The sequence below is a fragment of the Benincasa hispida genome, chromosome 11 (genome assembly GCF_027475165.1).
Source record: "Benincasa hispida cultivar pf3 chromosome 11, pf3_genome.v1.1, whole genome shotgun sequence".
Classification (NCBI taxonomy): domain Eukaryota; kingdom Viridiplantae; phylum Streptophyta; class Magnoliopsida; order Cucurbitales; family Cucurbitaceae; genus Benincasa; species Benincasa hispida.
In genome coordinates this window covers 73,051,996-73,072,182 of record NC_143488.1, presented here as the reverse complement: position 1 = coordinate 73,072,182, position 20,187 = coordinate 73,051,996, and the positions used below count along the sequence as shown (strand labels likewise).

Sequence of the window (20,187 nt, the reverse complement as noted above, 5' to 3'; positions counted from 1 at the left end):
GAAATACAGGAGCTTGACTATCATAGATTATCATTTATTTTATTCAAATGTAATTGGGTTGAGAATAGAACTGGAGTCAAAACAGACGAGTTTAACTTTACCTATTGTGGACCTCAATCGTATTGGACATAAATCAGACCCATTTATTTTAGCCTCTCAAGCAAAACAAGTGTTCTATGTAAAAGACCCCGAAAATTCGGGTTGGTCAATTGTTTTAACATCTCCACAACGAACAATTGAGGATGATTTTTATGAAGATGAAATAGGAGATATGCTACAAGAGTGTGGTTATGGAGGTATGCAAAGAATGCCCAATGTTGATACATTTACTGAGATTGATGATACAACATCCACATACATTAGACATGACTGTGAGGTCGATGGGTTGATAAATAATGTATTAAACATGGTATGTCATTTACTATGGTTATATGTATTTAAATATTAAGATTATATGTTTTTTGTGTGAGTAATGTTTTTTTTTTTTTTTTTTGTGTGCAGATTGACATGGAAACTTCAACAAGTAGTAGCGAGGATGATAGAAATATGATCCCACAAAAACATAGTAGAATAAGTATACCACGTGGCCCAACTACAATGTCTGAGTTGGCACAAATAAGGACATCTGGGCAACGGTTGACCATCGATTATAATGAACATGGACAATCGGTTGGATCTGAAGCAAAGAAGATGCAGAGTTATATAGGAGTTTGTGTTCGACAATAAATTCAACGTATGATTCTTGGAAAAAAGTTCCAAACCATTTAAAAGACAAACTTTTTGATTGTGTAGAGGTATGTTTTCTAAACTTTTAATTCATGTGCATAGTAGTTTATTAGTTTATTGTTTAACTATTTTTTTCATTGTGTAGATGTCGTTCAATGTGGACTCTAAGTTCAAACAGTGTATACTAATGTCTGCATCTAGGAAGTTTTAGACTTTCAAGACAACGTTGACTCAAAAGTTCATACTTCCATTTAAGGATGAACCTCGGTCTTGCAATTTCCACCGCAACAATATTCTCATATAGAGCAAGATCATTGGACATCGTTCGTCAATGAACGATTGAGTGAAGAATGGGAGGTAAGTCATTCACAATAAATTACATGTCAACATTATCATTGTTTTGATAGGTAACTTCAACTAGATTTGTTGTACAGAAAATCAGTCGTGTTAAAAAAGAAAGACGTGTGAAATGTGTATATAATCACCACATTTCTCGGAAGGGCTATGCGAATCTTGCCCAAGAATTAGTGAGTTATTCGACTTAAATTAAATATTTTATTCTAATATGTTTATGCTAATTAAATATGTATGTTCATGTAGAACCTATCGAATGACCTTTCTTATCGGGTGACTTTATGGAAAGAAGCAAGAAAAGGAAAGAATAATGAATACTTTGATGAAGTTACTCGAGAATGTGCCAATCGGATTGTAAGTATATATTATGCAAAATTTAATTAAAATTTTCTTATTGATGTATATGTTCTTGAATATTCATTTTTTTGGGAATTCTGATAGTTCTGTTGAGAACAAGTGGTTGTGAAATGTTTTTAGGAATATGTTTCTTTGAACAGGTTCAAGGTAAATTTTTGGTTTTGTTGTGGTAGCATCGTTATGCTGCCAAAAATTTTTCAAAGTCTAGTTATGGTATTGTAGATAAATTCATAGGTGGAAAACAAATATTGATGAGTATATGTAATGGATTGGAAATATTGATTCTTGTTTGTGGATAAATTCATAGGTGGAAGACAAATATTGACGGGCTCGCCATGCAATTTTTTTTATACTATTTAATATAAAACAATGACGGACATTTCCTGACCCAACACGAGACATATAATGTCATTTTCAACTTATTTGACCAAAAAAATTGATTCGGCAACGAAATTTAAAGAAGAAACAGATAGATTCGGGCTTTAATGTCGGTTAAGAATTAAAGAAAACAGGCTTTAAAGTCAGTTGAGACCTTCAATGTCGGTTGCAAGACTTTCAATATTAAGACTTTCAATGTCGGTTGCAATCGACATTGAAGGTCTTTGATGTCGGTTGCAACCGACATTGAAGGTCGCAATATTGGTGTTACTGAAGGCCTTTAATGTCGGTTTAAAACCCTTCTCCATATAAATATCCCTTTATGGCCAATTTAGGGGATGAAATTCATTGTGAAAAAACCTAGCTTCCAATCTAGATTTTCTCTCAAATTTTTTCATCTCAACCATTCTTTATTATTCTTTCTCCTCCAAAGTTATAGAGGCCACTCTTTTATCCTTGGATTCTTAGAGAATAACAAGGTTTCACTTGCGGTGGTGCTTCTTGTTCGTTGAAAAACCGTTCGTGAGAAGACGAAGAGGAAAATGTGAAAAGTTCGTGATTTAATAAAGGCAATCTCACGCTTCCATGAGAATTTGATTCCCTTCACAACTATGACTAAATCTCTTTAGGGTCAGGAGAGGGTGAGGTGCCTCATTGTTCAAGCTCCAGAATTAGCCCTTAAATTAGCAGTTTATCTACTTACCCTTATAATAGGGAAGGAGTAAATTCCTTCTTGTGTAGCTATGTTCCCAACTCCTCAATCAGACGAATCTCCAAAATGGTAACCATAATGAGTCGATGAATCTGGTCATTCTCATCCATGCAGATCAAAGGATCGCTCTCATAGGCAAGAGTTCACAACTCACTCAAGATTAAGGTCAAGTCACCTATGGTCATCCTGGTGAAATGTAAGTCTCTTCTAGCAATGGCGCTATAAAGAGATACTCAACATTTCGTGGTCCAGTCTTATACATACTCTTTGTTTAGAATACCTCTGCTCATATGTCTCCACATGAATGATGAAGATCAGATAATTTGTAGCACTTTGCAACAATTATAATAACTACAAAGCAGGTTGTATTAGTAGTGTTTCCAGGATAACGCACCTAACCTTATCCGTATACTATAGACCATTTAGATTATCACTTAAACATGATCCATCTGTATATCTCCACATATATGTTTAGGTCACATAAGATAATCTTGGATCTTTGTATAATGGGTTATTGCATATAAACTAATCAACCATTGATTCAAATAACATATAATTATGAGATTTTAGGGCATACATCCCAACACCTTAGCCCTAGGACAAAGGATAAGAGCGTGCAATATTGATTCAAGATTTTGCTTGCAACAAGGGCAAATAGCCAACCAGTCTACACCTTTTTCAATGAGTCTACATCTGGTAGATAAGCATTTTGTTAAAGCTTTTCACATGAACAGTTTAATTTTATTGTAGATTTTGATTTTCCATAAATACTTCCATAAATGCTTCATCATCCAACCAATTGAACATGACATTATTTACATGATCATTCGTATACAAATTAACATGGAAGATTATGTGTAAAAGTTGATTCAGTAAATGTTATTGCAAATAATGTCAAGAATGAGTTGAAATGAATGGTTAACGACTTTGATATTTTGCATAACTGAAATTGAGTTATAGATGGTGTCATACACACTTTTCAACTTCTATAGTTTGATGTTGTGTCAATTTATTTATTTCATTTTAACGAAAACACTCTAATGGTTTTTTTTTACCAATAATTTCCAAGTTTATGGATTAAAATAAAAATTTTCCAAATGTAAAGTATAATTAAAACTACCCCAAAGTTAAAAGGGCTATTTTATAAACTTTGACCTTAAATTATTTAGGATTTTTTTTTATAGACAATTTAGATTATACTCATTTCGTTGACATTTTATTTAATGTATATGAATTATATTTAGTAATTTGGACATTCGATCATTCATCTCCACATTGTTGTACCAAATAAATGGAGTAGAGAGATTTAAACTTTTAATCTAAAAAAGATAGTATATGTCAATTATAATTGAGTTAAACTCACTTTAATAGAAATTTAATGTATGAAATTAAGTATACTTAGCTAAAAGATTGTTCGATCTCTCACCCAACATGTTGAAGTAAAAGAGAAAAATCAAGTGTAAAAAAGTATTTCATTTATTTTTAATCAATAGCAAATTAAAATGATTTATTAGAGGTGTTTTCAAATATACAAAAATGAGTCAACTATTTATAAATATAACAAAATATCACTCTATCAGTGATAAACAATAAAAGACTACTATCATCTATCAGTGTCTATCACTGATAGAGTGATATTTTTATAGACAATGATATTTTACTATATTTAAAAATATATCCATCAATTTTATCATTTAAAATAATTACCTATCAATTTTGTCATTTAAAAGAATTACACTCGTAGTTATTTATTTTCAATATACATTAATATATATGAAATTGTAATTATTTAATATTCACGACTGATATTTCTATTGAATTGCTTTTCGACCCAATTAATAAAGTAAACCGTTAATTACAGTATGTGGATCCTTTTTGTTTTTACTTTATATTTTTTCTGTTAGAACAGAATGTGAATATAGTCTAGACCTATAACGAAACAAAAATTTGACTTTTAGTTGTACTTATATTTTGATTGAATTAACAGACAAAATTGTTTCACATGCATATGAGATTAAAATTTACCTTTTTTAAGGTTATGTCCGATTGGGTTCACTTGAGAAAAAAATATTTTTTTAAAAAAATCATTTTTATTTAAACATTTTTTACAAAAATTGTTGAAAATACATGTCAAATACTTCAATTTTTCTTTTCCAAAATGACTTATTTTTTAAATTAAACACTTGAAAATGTGTTCCAAACATAAACTTAGACACTAAATAAATACCATATTGATCAAATCTAGAACTAAGGCCACTTTTTCGAATGTAATTATTTGTAACATATGTAACGTATGAGCATAATTAAAAAATGTTTAAATGAATAATCAATACATATCAAAATGAAATTAGTTTAATGATAATTGGCATGGTCTCATTTTCTAACATTGGGAGGTTTGAATCTCGTTGTACTAATAAAAATATATAGTAAAAATTGTAAAACATTTGGACTTCTTCAACATTGTTCAAGTACTCAACATTTTTTTTATAATTTTTTTTAATATCAATTTATACCTTTAAACTTTAAAGGTGAATTAATAATTGTATTAATTTGAATCCTAAACATTTGTAATTATATCAATTTACACTCCTTCATTACGTTTCATTTGAAAAAGTCTCGTATGAAATTTATAATTGTATTAAATAAACCTTAAGCTTTCATAAATAGATTAATTTAGATTTTTAGTCGGAGTTTCCTTTGAAAATCGTTCATGCATATATTCTAATCATTCATTTTATAAAACCAACATTTGAAGAAGTCTACACACGTTTGAAAATCAATGCATAGAAGATTTTCTAAGGTAAATATAATAAAAAAAAATATCTAAATTGATTGACTAATGAAAATTTAGGAGTTCAGTTGATTCAAACCATAAGTTCCACACGATATTGGTCGAACAAAGTCTGAAAGATAATGTAAATTGATGCACTTACAAAAGTTCAGAAGTTAAATTCATAAACTCTCAAAATTTAGATGTATAAATTGATATTTACTTTTTTTTTCTACAAATGTTCTTTTTCTCCATAATTTAATAATAAATTAGGTGAGAAATGGAACATTTGACATTTTAGTCGATAATAATAGAATACTTTCATTAGTTAAGTCACACTTTTTACCATCTTTTAATTATAAATGATAACCTTTTAGTACTTAAATAGTATGTCTGAATTTTATTTTCTCATTTATAATTTAATATTATTGGAAAAAATTCATATCCAATTGTAATTAACATATGTACTACCTATTACAAATTTATCTATATCATTTATTGTGCTAAAAAAAATTGTAATTTAAAAATAAGTTATAGGATGTAAAATAATAAAATATAGTAAAAGCACACTAATAAAAGTAATAATTATTATTAATGACTCATGAGGAGGGTTAAAGATGGCAAAAGAGGCAAGAGAATTAATCTTTTTTTTAAAAAAAAAAAAAAAATCTCTATCTAATTAAAAGAAAACCAAAATTAATTTTTATAACTTATTTTTATTTCTATATAGAAGACCAAAATTATCTTATAATTACAAAAAGGAGAAAAAGAATGTAATGATGGAAAATTTAAAATAGACACGTTTATGTTATAACTTTCCGTCGAAAAGTTCCGTTCATCTTCGTCATATTCCTTGGATGGCGCCGGATTAGCGCCAAATATTGAAAAGACAAAAGTAGCCTTATGTTTTCACAAAATGACGTCAAGGACAAATGGAGAGAGAAGCGGAGGAAGAATGAGAAGGAAGAGGAAGAAGGCGCGTGGCATTCCTCACTTCCAGAAACCATTAACGCTATTAGCATAAATTCCCTCACAAGGGACACACTCTCCAATAATTTCTCTCTTTGGGGCCTCTCTCTCTCTCTGTTTTTTTTGTTTTCTTCAGTTTCCGATCTGAATTTCCCACATTTCCATCTTTTCCTGAAAGTTTTGTCGTTACGGATCCGCCTTTCTCGCCCTGACCTTCACCCAAACTTGATTTCTTCACCGTTATTCAGTTTAGAAGACAGAGCGATTTGGCTGTCCGTTTTTGTAACTGGTAATTGAACATTTTGCTTTTCACTTCGCCGGACAGTTCTTTCAATTGGGGCTGTGTGTTAACCCAAATTCTGCCATTCTCTTGCTCTACAGTGCTCGATTTCATGTGGGTGTCGTGAGAAACCGCTAGAAATGGCGTTGTGAAGGTTGTTCTTGGTAAGCATTTCGGCCCCAGATGGTCCTTTTGGGAGCTTGGTTTTGCTTCACAGATCTGCGATGGAAGACGTTAAAACAGAGCTTGTTCTAGCACTCCTTCTTGCTGTGATTTCTGTGGGGTTTGGCGCTACCGACCCCAATGATCTTGCTGTTCTCAATGACTTTAGAAAAGGGTTGGAAAATCCAGAGCTCTTAAAATGGCCGCCCAAAGATAACGACCCATGTGGCAACAAATGGCCCTATGTGTTCTGCCATGGTTCGAGGGTTTCCCAAATTCAGGTCCAAGGTTTTGGACTGAAGGGCCCTTTGCCACAGAATTTCAATCAGCTTTCTATGCTCTGGAACATCGGTCTTCAGAAGAATCAATTCTCCGGTCCCTTGCCATCGTTCAGTGGCCTGAAGAATCTCCAGTACGCGTTCCTTGATTACAACAATTTCACTTCGATTCCGGCTGATTTTTTCACGGGCCTCGATAGTTTAGAAGTTCTTGCTCTCGATGGGAATAATTTCAATGGTAGTTCTGGGTGGATGTTTCCACCGGCGCTGAGCAATTCAGCTCAGTTGATGAATCTTACTTGTATGAGTTGTAATTTGGTTGGTCCCTTGCCGGACTTTCTTGGCTCTATGTCCTCTTTATCTGTGTTGTCGCTTTCTAACAATAGACTCACCGGTGGAATTCCGGCGAGTTTTAAGGGTATGATATTGACGAGGTTTTGGTTGAATAATCAAGTGGGAGATGGAATGAGTGGTTCTATTGATGTGGTGACGACGATGACCTCGTTGAATAGTTTGTGGCTCCATGGGAATCATTTCTCAGGGACTATTCCAGATAACATTGGGGATTTGAGTCTTCTACAGGATCTGAATCTGAATGGTAATGAATTTGTTGGTTTGATTCCAAAGAGTTTAGGTGATATGAGTTTAAGTCGTTTAGATTTGAACAATAACAATTTCATGGGTCCAATCCCAAAGTTTAAAGCATCAAAAGTGAGTTATTCTTCAAACCAGTTCTGTCAAACTGAGGAAGGGGTTGCTTGTGCCCCTCAAGTCATGGCGCTGATCGAGTTTCTCGGCGCCATGGGTTACCCTTTAAGGCTTGTCTCTTCTTGGACTGGGAATGATCCATGTGAAGGCCCATGGCTGGGATTGAACTGCAGATCTGGGGATGTCTCTGTCATTAACTTACCAAAGTTCAATTTGAATGGGACCTTGAGTCCATCACTTGCAAATTTAGTTTCTCTTGCTGAGATTCGACTTCAGAACAACAATTTGAGTGGTTCGATTCCATCAAATTGGACTGGTTTAAAGTCTCTTACTTTGTTGGATGTAAGTGGGAATAACATCTCCCCTCCTGTGCCACAATTCAGTGGCACTGTGAAGCTTGCTACTGGTGGCAACCCATTGTTAGCTGGTAAGCAATCCCCATCGTCGGGAATTGGAGGTTCACCTCCTTCTGATAGCCAGTCTTCTCCAAATACAGAACCGGGTTCTAATTCTGGTAATGGGATAGGACAAACACCTACTCGTTCCAAGGCATCTATAATAGTTTCTACTGTAGTTCCTGTTGTAAGTGTGGTAGTTGTTGCTTTTGTTGCTATTCCTCTGTGTATATATTTGTGTAAGAAGGGGAAACGCAATGGCCAGGCTCCAAGTTCTCTGGTCATTCATCCAAGAGATCCATCTGATCCCAACAATTTGGTTAAGATTGTTGTTGCCAATAACACAAATAATACTACATCTACCGCCTCGGGAAGCGGTTTGGGAAGCAGAAACGACAGTGGAGTTGGTGATTCTCATGTCATTGAAACTGGAAATCTAGTCATATCTGTACAAGTTCTACGAAACGTGACAAATAATTTTTCTTCAGAGAATGAGCTCGGTCGTGGCGGATTCGGAGTAGTTTATAGGGGAGAATTAGATGATGGAACAAAAATAGCAGTCAAAAGAATGGAGTCAGGTGTAATTAGCAGCAAAGCATTGGATGAGTTCCAATCTGAAATTGCAGTTCTTTCGAAGGTACGGCATCGTCATTTGGTATCGCTGTTAGGATATTCAATTTCAGGAAATGAGAGACTTCTCGTTTACGAGTATATGTCTGAAGGGGCTCTCAGCAAGCATCTGTTTCATTGGAAAAGCTTTAAGCTCGAGCCTCTTTCTTGGAAGAGGAGGTTAAACATTGCCTTGGATGTTGCTAGAGGGATGGAGTATCTTCATAGTTTAGCCCATCAGAGCTTCATCCACCGGGATCTCAAATCTTCAAATATCTTACTTGGTGACGATTTTAGAGCAAAAGTTTCTGATTTTGGATTGGTTAAGCTAGCACCTGATGGTGAAAGATCTGTAGTAACCAGACTTGCAGGGACATTTGGTTACTTGGCGCCAGAATATGCTGGTAAGCTTTTAAATTTTTACGGATGAAATCCAAAATCAAAATCAATTAGCAATAGAATTTGGGATGGCTTTTGTATATATTTTTAAAAAGTAGACTAAAGGATAAAGAATTTGTTAGTAATAAAACCCTGAAGCAACTCATTTTTCTCATTGTTATGTTAGTTTCGTATCTGACTTCCACTTTCATGGTTTCATTGATACAGTGACAGGTAAAATTACTACCAAAGCCGACGTGTTTAGTTTCGGTGTTGTGCTAATGGAGCTATTGACTGGACTAATGGCTCTCGATGAAGATAGATCTGAAGAAAGTCAATATCTTGCTGCGTGGTTCTGGCATATAAAATCAAACAAGGAGAAGCTGATGGCTGCTGTGGATCCAGCCTTGGGTTGTAAAGAAGATATATCTGAAAGCATTTGCATAATTGCTGAATTAGCTGGACATTGCACTGCAAGGGAGCCTACCCAACGACCTGATATGGGTCATGCTGTAAATGTCCTTGCTCCACTCGTTGAGAAATGGAAGCCAATTGACGACGACACAGAGGAGTACTCTGGAATCGACTATAGCCTACCCCTTAACCAAATGGTGAAGGGTTGGCAAGAATCCGAAGGGAGCGATTTCAGTTATGTCGATCTGCAAGACAGTAAGGGTAGCATACCATCAAGGCCAACTGGGTTTGCAGATTCATTCACTTCGGTCGATGGTCGTTGAAGGAGGTACCTTGATGCTCTTCTCTTTCCCTCATGCTTTTCTTTAGTAGGTGGACAGCTGGTTGTGTGTTCAATCTGTTTCGATACAATTTGGAGATTTCTGATGCCAGAGAAATCTCAAATGTAGGTTATGGTCTTTCTTTTGATAATGTGGATGTAGATAGATATCAATGGTCCTTAAAACTGGATAGTTACCCTTTCTTTTTCACTTTGTGCTTGTAAATTCCTTGTTCAACAGACTTGCAAGTTACAATGTTCTCTTGTTGAACTTCTTGCATCTTGAGTTCAGAAAATGAATTTACACTTCTGTTTGTTCCTTGGATTGAGAAGGGGAGAAGAGGCAGAGGGTAAGAGAGGGAAAAGTTGTTCAAAGACAGAATTGTTTTGATAGGAAAAAACAAGTTATATTGGTATGGAGCTTGCAGCAACTCAGAGACAGAATTCTAGCAGCTACGTTGAGATGAAATCATATTAGGTTCTTTTTGCCCTTCAACTTCTATATATTCTATTTTCTATTTTGGTCATTGACCTTAAATTTTGATTATAGCCTTCAGAAAATGTATTTTGTTTTGTTTGTTCTTTCATTTTTTAAAAATTTTTATTAGTCTACCATTACTCGTTAAATTCTTCCTTTTGACTGCTGTCCTACAAATTTTATTCCTAGTTTTTGAAATTATGATGTGATACTATAAACAATCCAACCAACTACACCCACGACCAAAATGTTAGATGTTCAAATTCTCGCTCTATGTCTTATCTAAATTGTCAATATTATTGGTTCTACTAAAGGGATCAAATGTAAGGTTTAAGCATTTATAGTTAGAATTAGAATTTTTGTTTCTTTAAAGTTCTTATAATTTTTGCGGCTCTCTCATTTTTCTCTAAAGTTTTTATATGTATTTCTAATTTTATTCTCTCTAAAAATTGTAATCATTTTTCGTACTTTGTCTCCTCCATTATATTTCTAAATCTCACTAACTTTTTTTTTTTTTTTTTTTTTTTTTTTTTTTTTTTTTTTTTTCTCTAAATTCTTATTCCTCTCTATTTTTCCTCTCTTAACTTTATTTATCTAACTAATCTTTATATACCTCTTTTGCTAACCTTTTTTTTTTTTTTTTTTTTTTGAAAAATTTTACCCTCTTGATCTCAAGATCTCTAAGAGTAAGGATAGGAAGAAAACCTTAGGCCTGTATGATAGAGGATCTGAAAACAAAAATTTAAAAAAAGGTATTAAATAGAAACAGAATTATATTTCATGTTTTTAGATATATGTTTGATAGTAGAATTCAATTTTCTAATTTAAATAATTGCAAACTCTTTGGTAGCAGAATTTAGAAATTGAATTCCAATTTAAATAATTGTAAACTAGTTATAGTTACCCACTAAATATTAGTTGATAATAAATTTTTAGGGTAAATTGAAAATTTTGTTCCTATGGTTTGGAAGAAGTTAAAATTTAGGTCTTATGATTAATTTGAATTTACCCTAGTGATTTGACAAAGGCTTTACAAATAGTCCCTATGGTAGAGATTATTTAAAAGAATTTAACAAACTATAAAGACTATATGTGAAGTTCTATCAAAACATAGGAACTAAAATCTAAAATTTAAAACTATATGGATTAACTTTTAACTTTATCCTAACCAATAGGATCAAATATAGAATTTAACCTAATTTATAATATATTACATAATAAATATATTTTTAAAAAATAAAATTGAATTGAGTTTATAATATGACATATGTTATCTTTTTAAATGCTTTTAACATTATTTAATATAATTATGTATTTAAAATTTTAAAATTCAAATTTAGATATAATGAAAACATAAAAATGTTGTTTTCAGAATTTGTATTGTTTTGATCATAGATTTTGAAAACTGTTTTCAGAAACAAAATTCGGATTGTCTATCAAACACATATTCACTAAATTCAGTAAATCTGAAAACACAAATCAAAATTTGGATTGCAAACCAAATAGAGCTTTAGCTTTCTATTTCTCTCAACTTTTTTATTTCCCTTCCAATTTTTTTTCTCTATATCCCCCCCCCCCCCCCCCCCCCCCCCTCTCAAATGTAAGGTCCTTTGTGATGTTTTAAAAATATCTTTTGAAAACAAAAATTAACCCTCAAAAAATCATTTTAATATTTCAATAGTCTCTTTTACAATGGTAAATGTTAAAAATCACTCTCAAATATATTTAAGTATCGAAGTTTTTTTTTTTTTTTTTTTGTAAGTTCGGAGAATAGAAAGAAAAAGAAGACGAATGACTTTAAATTTGCTCAAAAATTATAATTTAAACTTTTTCATTACAAATGAGAATCTTTTGAAATTGAAATGAATCCTTCACATCAATCAATTATTATCAATGAAACTATCACCAAAAACCTTCAAATTTTTAATTTGTCCAAGAAACTCAAACCTCCTCAAAATTTCACCCAAAAAAATAAAAAAAAGTAAATGAAAGCTATAGATGCAATTTTTTCGTTAATTTTTGATAAGGCATAATGTAATGTCCTTAGTAGGGGAAATTCGAACATCGAACCTTGAAAGAAGTAATGCGTGTCAATTATCCTTAAACATTTAGACCAAAATAAATGCATATTATAGTTGGAAAATGGACATAAAAGGAGTATCTGATATTATCTCTAGGATTGAAAGGGTATAAATTATGAGCCACAAAGCTATTGATAGTGAATTATTCACAAATGGGTAAGGCATAGAGATATTTGTCATTCATATCATGATATCCCCTATTGAGAAGGGCAGCCTTGAGAGCCATAGAAATATTAAAGCAGAGAGCTCACCATCATTTGGCGTCTGCCTAATTCCCTAATTGCCTAATTGCTCTCTCTCACAAACCAATTTTCACTAGGACGTATAAAGACATCCATTATCCTTATACCATATATCTTTTTTTCTAATATACAGAATGAAAACAATTATTTTGTACCATATATTTGTATGTCCTAGATTTATTAGTCACTTTCAATAATTTATGTGAATCTAGTTTTCTTTAAAATATATATATAAGAACAATACGTGGCATGATTTTAATGTACTTGACAAATCATACATTATACGTGGCATAATTGTAAACAAATTACAAACATGTAAAGTTTAAATACTACTTTAGTTTCTATATTTTCACAATGTTTATTTTAATCCATGTACTTTGAACTTTTGTTCCTTTGGTCTCTATCATTTTTATCCTTGAAATTTTAAAAACTAACCAAAATGAACATTTTTAAAGCATGAGACCAAAGTAAATAAAAGTTGAAAGTACAAGGACCAAACAAAAGTTGGAGTGAGAGTACAGGTTGTTATGAGTGGCTATGAGTTGGATTGTATGTCACTGATATTTTATATTCATGTCTACTAACTTTGTAACAATGCACTCAGTCCTCATCACTACTAATGCCTCCGTTGTTACTTTGGCCACCACCTTCGGCCACATCTAGCCACCACTGTTGGTGATGAACTCCAACGACCTCTGCTGGCAACCATCTCCACCAACTCCTACAACCATTATTTTAAATTATCAGCTCATAGTATTTTATAGTCGTCATTTATAGTAATTTGACATTAATAAAAGCATTTTTAATATATAATAAACCAAGCAAACTTGTATATAAAGCCATTTTTGAGAAAAAGTTGCCAAACACATGAGTGTTTTTATTTTAAACAATTTTTATAAAAAATATGTTTAAAATGAAAATGATTTTTAAACAAAAATCCAAGTTAATCCAAACAAAAACTTGTATCATGATAATAGATAAGTATGAACTAAAGTTTGGGATGCATAAGGAAATTGTAGAAAATATTTATCAAATAGAGGATTTAGATGGACGTTTATATAATTTTCTTATGTAAGTGGAATTGGCCATTTGTTGGCACATATCATAATATATATATATTTGTCATATAACAAGGCTGGAGAGTGTGGACATTTGTTATATATTTTTGTGTCAACTATGTAACATGACCATAATAGTATAATTACATTTCGAGAATATTTCACTTACAATATAAATCCAAACTTGTTTTGTTTCAATGGACCCAATATAATTTTGTCCGACTTAATTAGATACGTCACATGCAAAAATTTGTAAAATGATTGATTACATTAAAAAAATTGAAATGCACGATCCAAAAACGAACCCTAAACACCACTCCTAAAACTCCCAATGATATATGCATACTTAAAACAAAATACACTCCATAGTTTATTAAAAAAAAGTATAAAATTATTGAATAAAAAAGTTTTCAAACAATAATAATCACAAGATATCACACACATATGAACTCAATTCACACAGACATATTAATTCAGACAAAATAATCCTACACTTCAAACACAAACATATAATTCTACAGACATATAAATTCTATAACTAAAAATATATCAACTCAATTCATCGCCATAAATAATCCATGATAAATGATTATCCCAAACTACAATGATTCAACATCATTCTATTATTCTACCTTCTTTTCAGGTGCAATGATAGCAAGTAGAGGTACTTATGAGATGATGATGAATAGTCACTTGGGTTCGAGAGTTAATTATTAACATATGCAAATTAATTAACAAAATAAATATAATTAGAGAAAAAAAAGGTCCCTCAACCCACAAATTATAAACTTATCAAGTCTTTTTAATTCATGAAATATGAATTGATGCAATAATTAATAAATATAAATCTTTTCTAATTCTATAATAAAATAATAATAAATGATCTATTCGGATAGAAAAAGTTATACATTCTCACTTTATATATATAATTTTATGCAATTGGTCAGAGAGTATCATTGTATATATTAACAATCATGAAACCTGTGGTTTAAATTTCTTCGACTCTTATTATATTAAAAAAAAGTTCTATGCATTTGTATTTTATCGAACTATAAAACACAAAATAACTATCTTCTTTGTTCCAAACCAATCATTCAAGGTTTTTCTAATTATCTCCCTTTTTTTTTTCCACATTTGTTTTATTTTAAATCTCATGCATTTATTGGGTCATGTAATTAACAAAACGTCATTGTGTTTTTTTAGATTAAAAGTCTTTTTAGAATTTAATGAAGATTATGTTTATATGTAGTTCCATACATTTTGTATGTTGACTAACACTACAACAAAATTGGGATTTTATGACATTTAAAAATCATCGGATTTAAAATTTGTGACAGTTATTTTCATTCATTGTATCGCCTGTAAATGTATGAACATCAATGACAATTTTTTAAAAATGTCATAATTGGTCTTCTCATGACAATAAATAAATGTAAATAATGAATAATTATTGACAATTATAAACTGTCATCGTCAAGTTTATTATGACATATTATCAGTGTCATCAATTGAATCCAAATTGGCTTATTTCTGTAGTATTATATGTATTTACGACAGTCCTAAAATGTAAAAAATGAATATATAGTGACATTTTTTTTATCAATAATATGTGAAATATGACATTTCTTGTCAAGAATATTTGATCCATGACAAATATTTTATGTCAATAAATGTTCTATCATAATTCATTTTTATTGTCACATAATTTCATATTTATGATACTTTTGTATTGTCAAAATTATACATGGCTTGATAGTTTGTTATTTCTTTGAACCCTATCATCACACGTGATTTCTATAATCAACTTATCCTATTAAAACACTAAAAAAACAATATAAACATGAAGGACTTTTATATCTGTAATGATAAAGTTCATAGCGTTTTTACAAAGAGGTCGACCAAATAACCATTGGTAAAGGTTTTACAATAAGCTAGCTAAGTACAATCTACAAACAAGCTTGAAATAAATACATTGCAACCAAAATTTTGCCACCAACCCTACAAAAAGTCTTATAAATCAATCAATTGCTTTGTGGTTTCACTACTCCAAATGGATTCTTGCAAAACCTAGTAAGAAAATAAAAATAATTTTAGAGTACAGCTTTACACATCAATATTGACAATGAAAACAATATAAGAAGGTTTTATCCTTTGTAATGTCAATAAAAGGTATCAATTCTTAGCCAAGTTACAAATGCTTACACAACTTTAGCATCTCTAACCCGTAATGTAAAATTCATGTAATTTTTAACATCATTCTCATTCGTCATTCATCATATTCATCTTTCTAGAATCAACAAAAATAATATTTTAACATACCTCGATGTTCTTCCAGCCCTAGCCAAAAAAGAGAGAAATTTAATCTACTTCAACCAATTATTAGTGCATAATATATAACTCAATATATCACAATAAAGTAACAAAAATAACTCACCCTAAATCCTTGAAGTCATTTAAACTAATATCACAAAATTAGATGTAGGTTCTAAATCATGGTTGAAATAGATGTAGAAACAACATACCATTTAATAATTATGAATTACGATGCACAAACATGGAAAAGCTCTTCAGTCACAAAAAAAAAATTATTTATATAAATGTGACAACTACAATTGCAAGTCATAGACATATCGAATGGAATTTGAATGGTTCTCAGGGCTAGCACTTAGTTCAGACCTTCTAACTACCCTTGCAAAATAGAAACTCTTGCTTAAGCGATAGGGTTGGCAAAATTTCCCGCAGGGTTGGGTCTGGGGATGAGAACAAATCGAGGACGGGGTGGGAATGGGGAGGGTATCCCTGACCTCGTCCCAATTAGGCTTATATATATGTATTTAAATTTTTACATTTAGCCTAATCTAAGTCCAACTAAAGTGTCCAAGCCCAAACTAAATAGAATTTTAGAGGATTTTTTTTTAAAAAAAAATAGTCCCCATGGGGAAACAAAAGGGGAAACGGGAAATGGGTCCCCGTGGAGACCCGTTTCCTCGATGGGGGTAAAATCCCCCAACAGGGATGGGGACGGGGAACTCTGTTGTGGTTGATGCCCTAAATCTCGTAGGTTCCTATATTTGTAATTGTATTGTACAAACATCTTATTTATTTAATAAAATATATGATGTTTTATTTCATTTTGAGTTGCACTAACCACAAACCAATAAACTAAGATTTAATATTATATTGTAGCTTAAACGTGTATATAGAGACATACAGGTGGATCATGTTTAAGTGATAACCTAAATGGTCTGTGGTAGATGGATAAGGCTGGATACCTTATCCTGGTGATACTACGAGTATGGCTCGCTTTGTAGATGTTACAATTGTTGTAGAGTGCTACAAATGATCTGATCCTGATTTTCATATGGAAACATGTGAGCGGAGATATCTATACAAAGGAATTTGTATAAGATCGGACCACAAAATGTTTAGTCTCATTATATAACGTCGTTCATAATAAAGAATCACATTTCACCAGGATGATCATAGGTAACATGACATGAATTTTGAGTGAGTTATGAACTCTTGCCTATGAAGGAGGTCATTTGATTTGTATGGGTGAGAATGGTCAGATCGTCGACTCAACGAGTCTACCATTTTGGGGATTCATCTTATTGGAGAGCTAGGAACATAGTTACACAAGAAGGAATTCACTCTTTCCCCGATGTCAGGGTAAGTAAATAAATCGCTCCCTTAAGAACTGATTTTGGGGCTTGAACAATGTAGCGCCACACCCTCTCCTGGCCCGAGAAGAGTTTAATCATAGTTGGATTATGATTTATTGTTCATTAAAGGGATCAGTGGTACTTAAGAAGTTAGATGTAACTATAGGGGCAAAACGATAATTTTGGTCCAGTAGTACTTACGAACAATTTGTGGAAGGTCATGGTACTATTGACTGATTATATCCAATAGACAGAGAAATATATTTGTAGTGCGAAGAGTGCAGTTGTCAACCTTTAGTGAAGTGTGCGACAGTTAATGGATGGTGGATAATTTGATTAAAGGAGTTTAGTTAATTATTCACGTGTCGTTGGAGCTTCAAGATACAGGTCCATGAGGTCTCTTTGATAGCTCAACGAGAATTAATGAGAATTAGTTTTTGGATTAATGTGAATTATTCAAATTAATTGAGAGAATTAATTATATATGATATAATTAATATGTGATATAATTACTATAATGTATTTGATACATTATAATACTAAATATTTATGAGAGGAATAAATATTTGAATATGATTCAAATATTAATTATATGAATTGGATTCATATAGTTAAATTTAATATAAATGTGATTTATATTAAAAGTCATTGGTGAGAAAAAGGAAACTATAGGTTATATTGTATATGAAAAAAATAAATAAATGTGAATTTTATACAAAACTCCATAAGTCTAAATAGAATTACCAATTCCTTTGTATTTCATTTGTATATTAAAATTATAGGTTATATGTTATATTTGATATAACATATAGTTTAATATATATTATATGATAAGGTAGTTATCATATGAATATATATTAAATTATTTATTAAATAAATAAATAAATTTAATTTGATTTATTTATTTATTAAAATTATTTTTTGGGAGGGAGTTACTTTCTTTCTCTCCACTACGTGGGAAGAGGAGTTGAACAGATGTGTTTAGTTTTTTCTCTCCATCTGGGTGGTTTTACAAAATAGTTATGTAATTCTTACGATATCTCCCAATCTTCTCTTCTCACTCTAATTTTTCTCAACCAAAATAGCTAGAGCCCCTACATCTTCCTGGATTCTTACTCAGAGAATACCAAGGTTTCCTTCATGGAGGTGCCTAATTGAAGTTTGAGGGACTTTTCAATTGAAGAACTATTCTTCAAAGGTAAGGGTTCTGAACCCTAATTTATATTTCTATATTTCATTTTGAGCATGCTGTTAATTTCTAAATTAAATGCATAATTTTCTGTTCATCTTTGTAAAATTCTGTGTTCTGTGAAATTGGGAAATCGGGACAATCCTGTGCTCCACTCAAAAACCTTTCATAGAGTTCTATCAATTGGTATTAGAATCATTGGTTTTTATCCCAATTTTTCCTAATTTTAAGAACGATTTTTACAGTGTTGGTGGGTAAATCATTCTATTTATTCATATGATAAATTTTGTGTTGAATGGTTTGCGTTGATGGATGTTTCGAGATTGAGCTGTATAGAGTTATCGCAATTTTTTTTTTTTTTACAAAATTGTTTTGTAAGGGCCCATGTTTTTTTGGGCATTAATTTGTAATTGAGTCTATAATATTTGTTTTAAGTCGTTCGTGAAGTTCCCGGCCAAATTCTTGAAAACAAAAATCGGAAGAATTTCGAAAGAGTTCAAAACTATACAGTGGACGATTGTACAGTAACATCGCGATGCTACGAAGAATCTAGCAAAAAAAAAAAATGTTTACGTTTGCTTTAGATTGTCTTCGTCATAAAATGTTCACATTTTATTGAATAACCTAGCAAAGTATAAATCTTCATATCCACGAGAAGACAATGTAAAGCAAAATCGATAATAGTGAAATATATGCTTTCACATGCCTAAGAAAAATAACAAAAACTAACCACAAATAAAACGATATTTGGTCTATAGCTTTTCAAGTTATGATGTTGCACTTTAGATGCATCTGCAATCAAATGTACATCTTTTGTTGAATAACCAAGCAAAGTATTAATCTTCATATCCACAAGAAGATAATCTAAAACAAATCAATGAAGTTCTTAAACACTTTCACCAATACTTCAAACATGTGATCTGAAAAATATAAATAAAAAAATTATATGCAATACCCATATATATATCTAAAAGACAGTTTTAAAGAGAAAAACATTAAGAACTGATTGGTTTCAGTTTGTAGATAAACCAACTAGGAGGAACTTCCATTGGCGAAGTCTAAGTTTAACCGAATATTTTGTGTGATTTGGGCTTTGAGTTGAGGGAACCTACAGAAGTCTCCAATCATAGTATGAACTCTTTTCTGAACATTTCCACTCATTCTCAAAAATAAAAATGTTTCGAGTAATTATGTTATTGATTTTGGGTAATTGGGATAAATATGTTCCCATGGTTTTGTAAAACAATCTCATTCGCCTCTGATTCAGTTGATACCATAATTGGTTGTGATAAAACCGAGGGATGATTTCATTAGACTGTGGTTATTGTGTCTTATCACAAGATTGTGATTCAAAATTTCAGCAATTTCAGCTAAAGTCCTAACTAAGATACAAATGATCAAATAAAAAATAAGCTGAATATCAAAAATGAAAATGAAATCACCCAAACATCCATTAATTGGTGCAAAGTCTAGAGATCAGTGCAATAACACAAAGAGAAAAGTTTAATTAACATATTACCTTTAGAGTTCCTCAAGGTCTTATATTTCTCATTCTCCATGACGACAGCGAGTCTCTTGTTGATGTTCTCATGGATTGTTCAAGGTTTCACAACCAGAAAGAAAAATGACAGAATACTCCAAAACTAGCGTCGCATGCCAGATCTGAAC

General features: G+C 31.6%; 1 protein-coding gene, 1 long non-coding RNA gene and 1 pseudogene across 2 annotated transcripts; 2 read left to right on the top strand and 1 right to left on the bottom strand.

Moving 5' to 3' along the window:
* The first annotated feature begins 546 nt into the window (after window positions 1–546).
* Window positions 547–6,563, top strand: LOC150032876 (uncharacterized; annotated as a pseudogene).
* On the top strand, window positions 6,222–10,123 carry LOC120090233 (receptor protein kinase TMK1-like). Its single transcript, XM_039047790.2, has 3 exons — window positions 6,222–6,555; window positions 6,648–9,102; window positions 9,305–10,123. The coding sequence occupies exons 2-3, from the start codon at window positions 6,771–6,773 to the stop codon at window positions 9,811–9,813; spliced, it is 2,841 nt and encodes a 946-aa protein (XP_038903718.1). The 5' UTR covers window positions 6,222–6,555; window positions 6,648–6,770; the 3' UTR covers window positions 9,814–10,123.
* Window positions 10,124–15,500: 5,377 nt separating this feature from the next.
* Window positions 15,501–20,174, bottom strand: LOC150032875 (uncharacterized). The gene is made up of 2 exons (XR_016524727.1): window positions 20,039–20,174; window positions 15,501–15,735 (listed from the first exon to the last, which is right to left on the bottom strand). It is a non-coding gene; the product is annotated as an uncharacterized LOC150032875 (long non-coding RNA).
* Window positions 20,175–20,187: the final 13 nt, after the last annotated feature.

What these genes read in the sequence shown, in the direction of transcription:
- LOC120090233 (XM_039047790.2), top strand. Translation starts at nt 6,771, where the DNA reads ATGGAAGACGTTAAAACAGAGCTTGTTCTAGCACTCCTTCTTGCTGTG. An exon ending in CTTGGCGCCAGAATATGCTG is followed by an intron (nt 9,103 to 9,304) that starts GTAAGCTTTTAA and finishes TCATTGATACAG; the next exon opens with TGACAGGTAAAATTACTACC.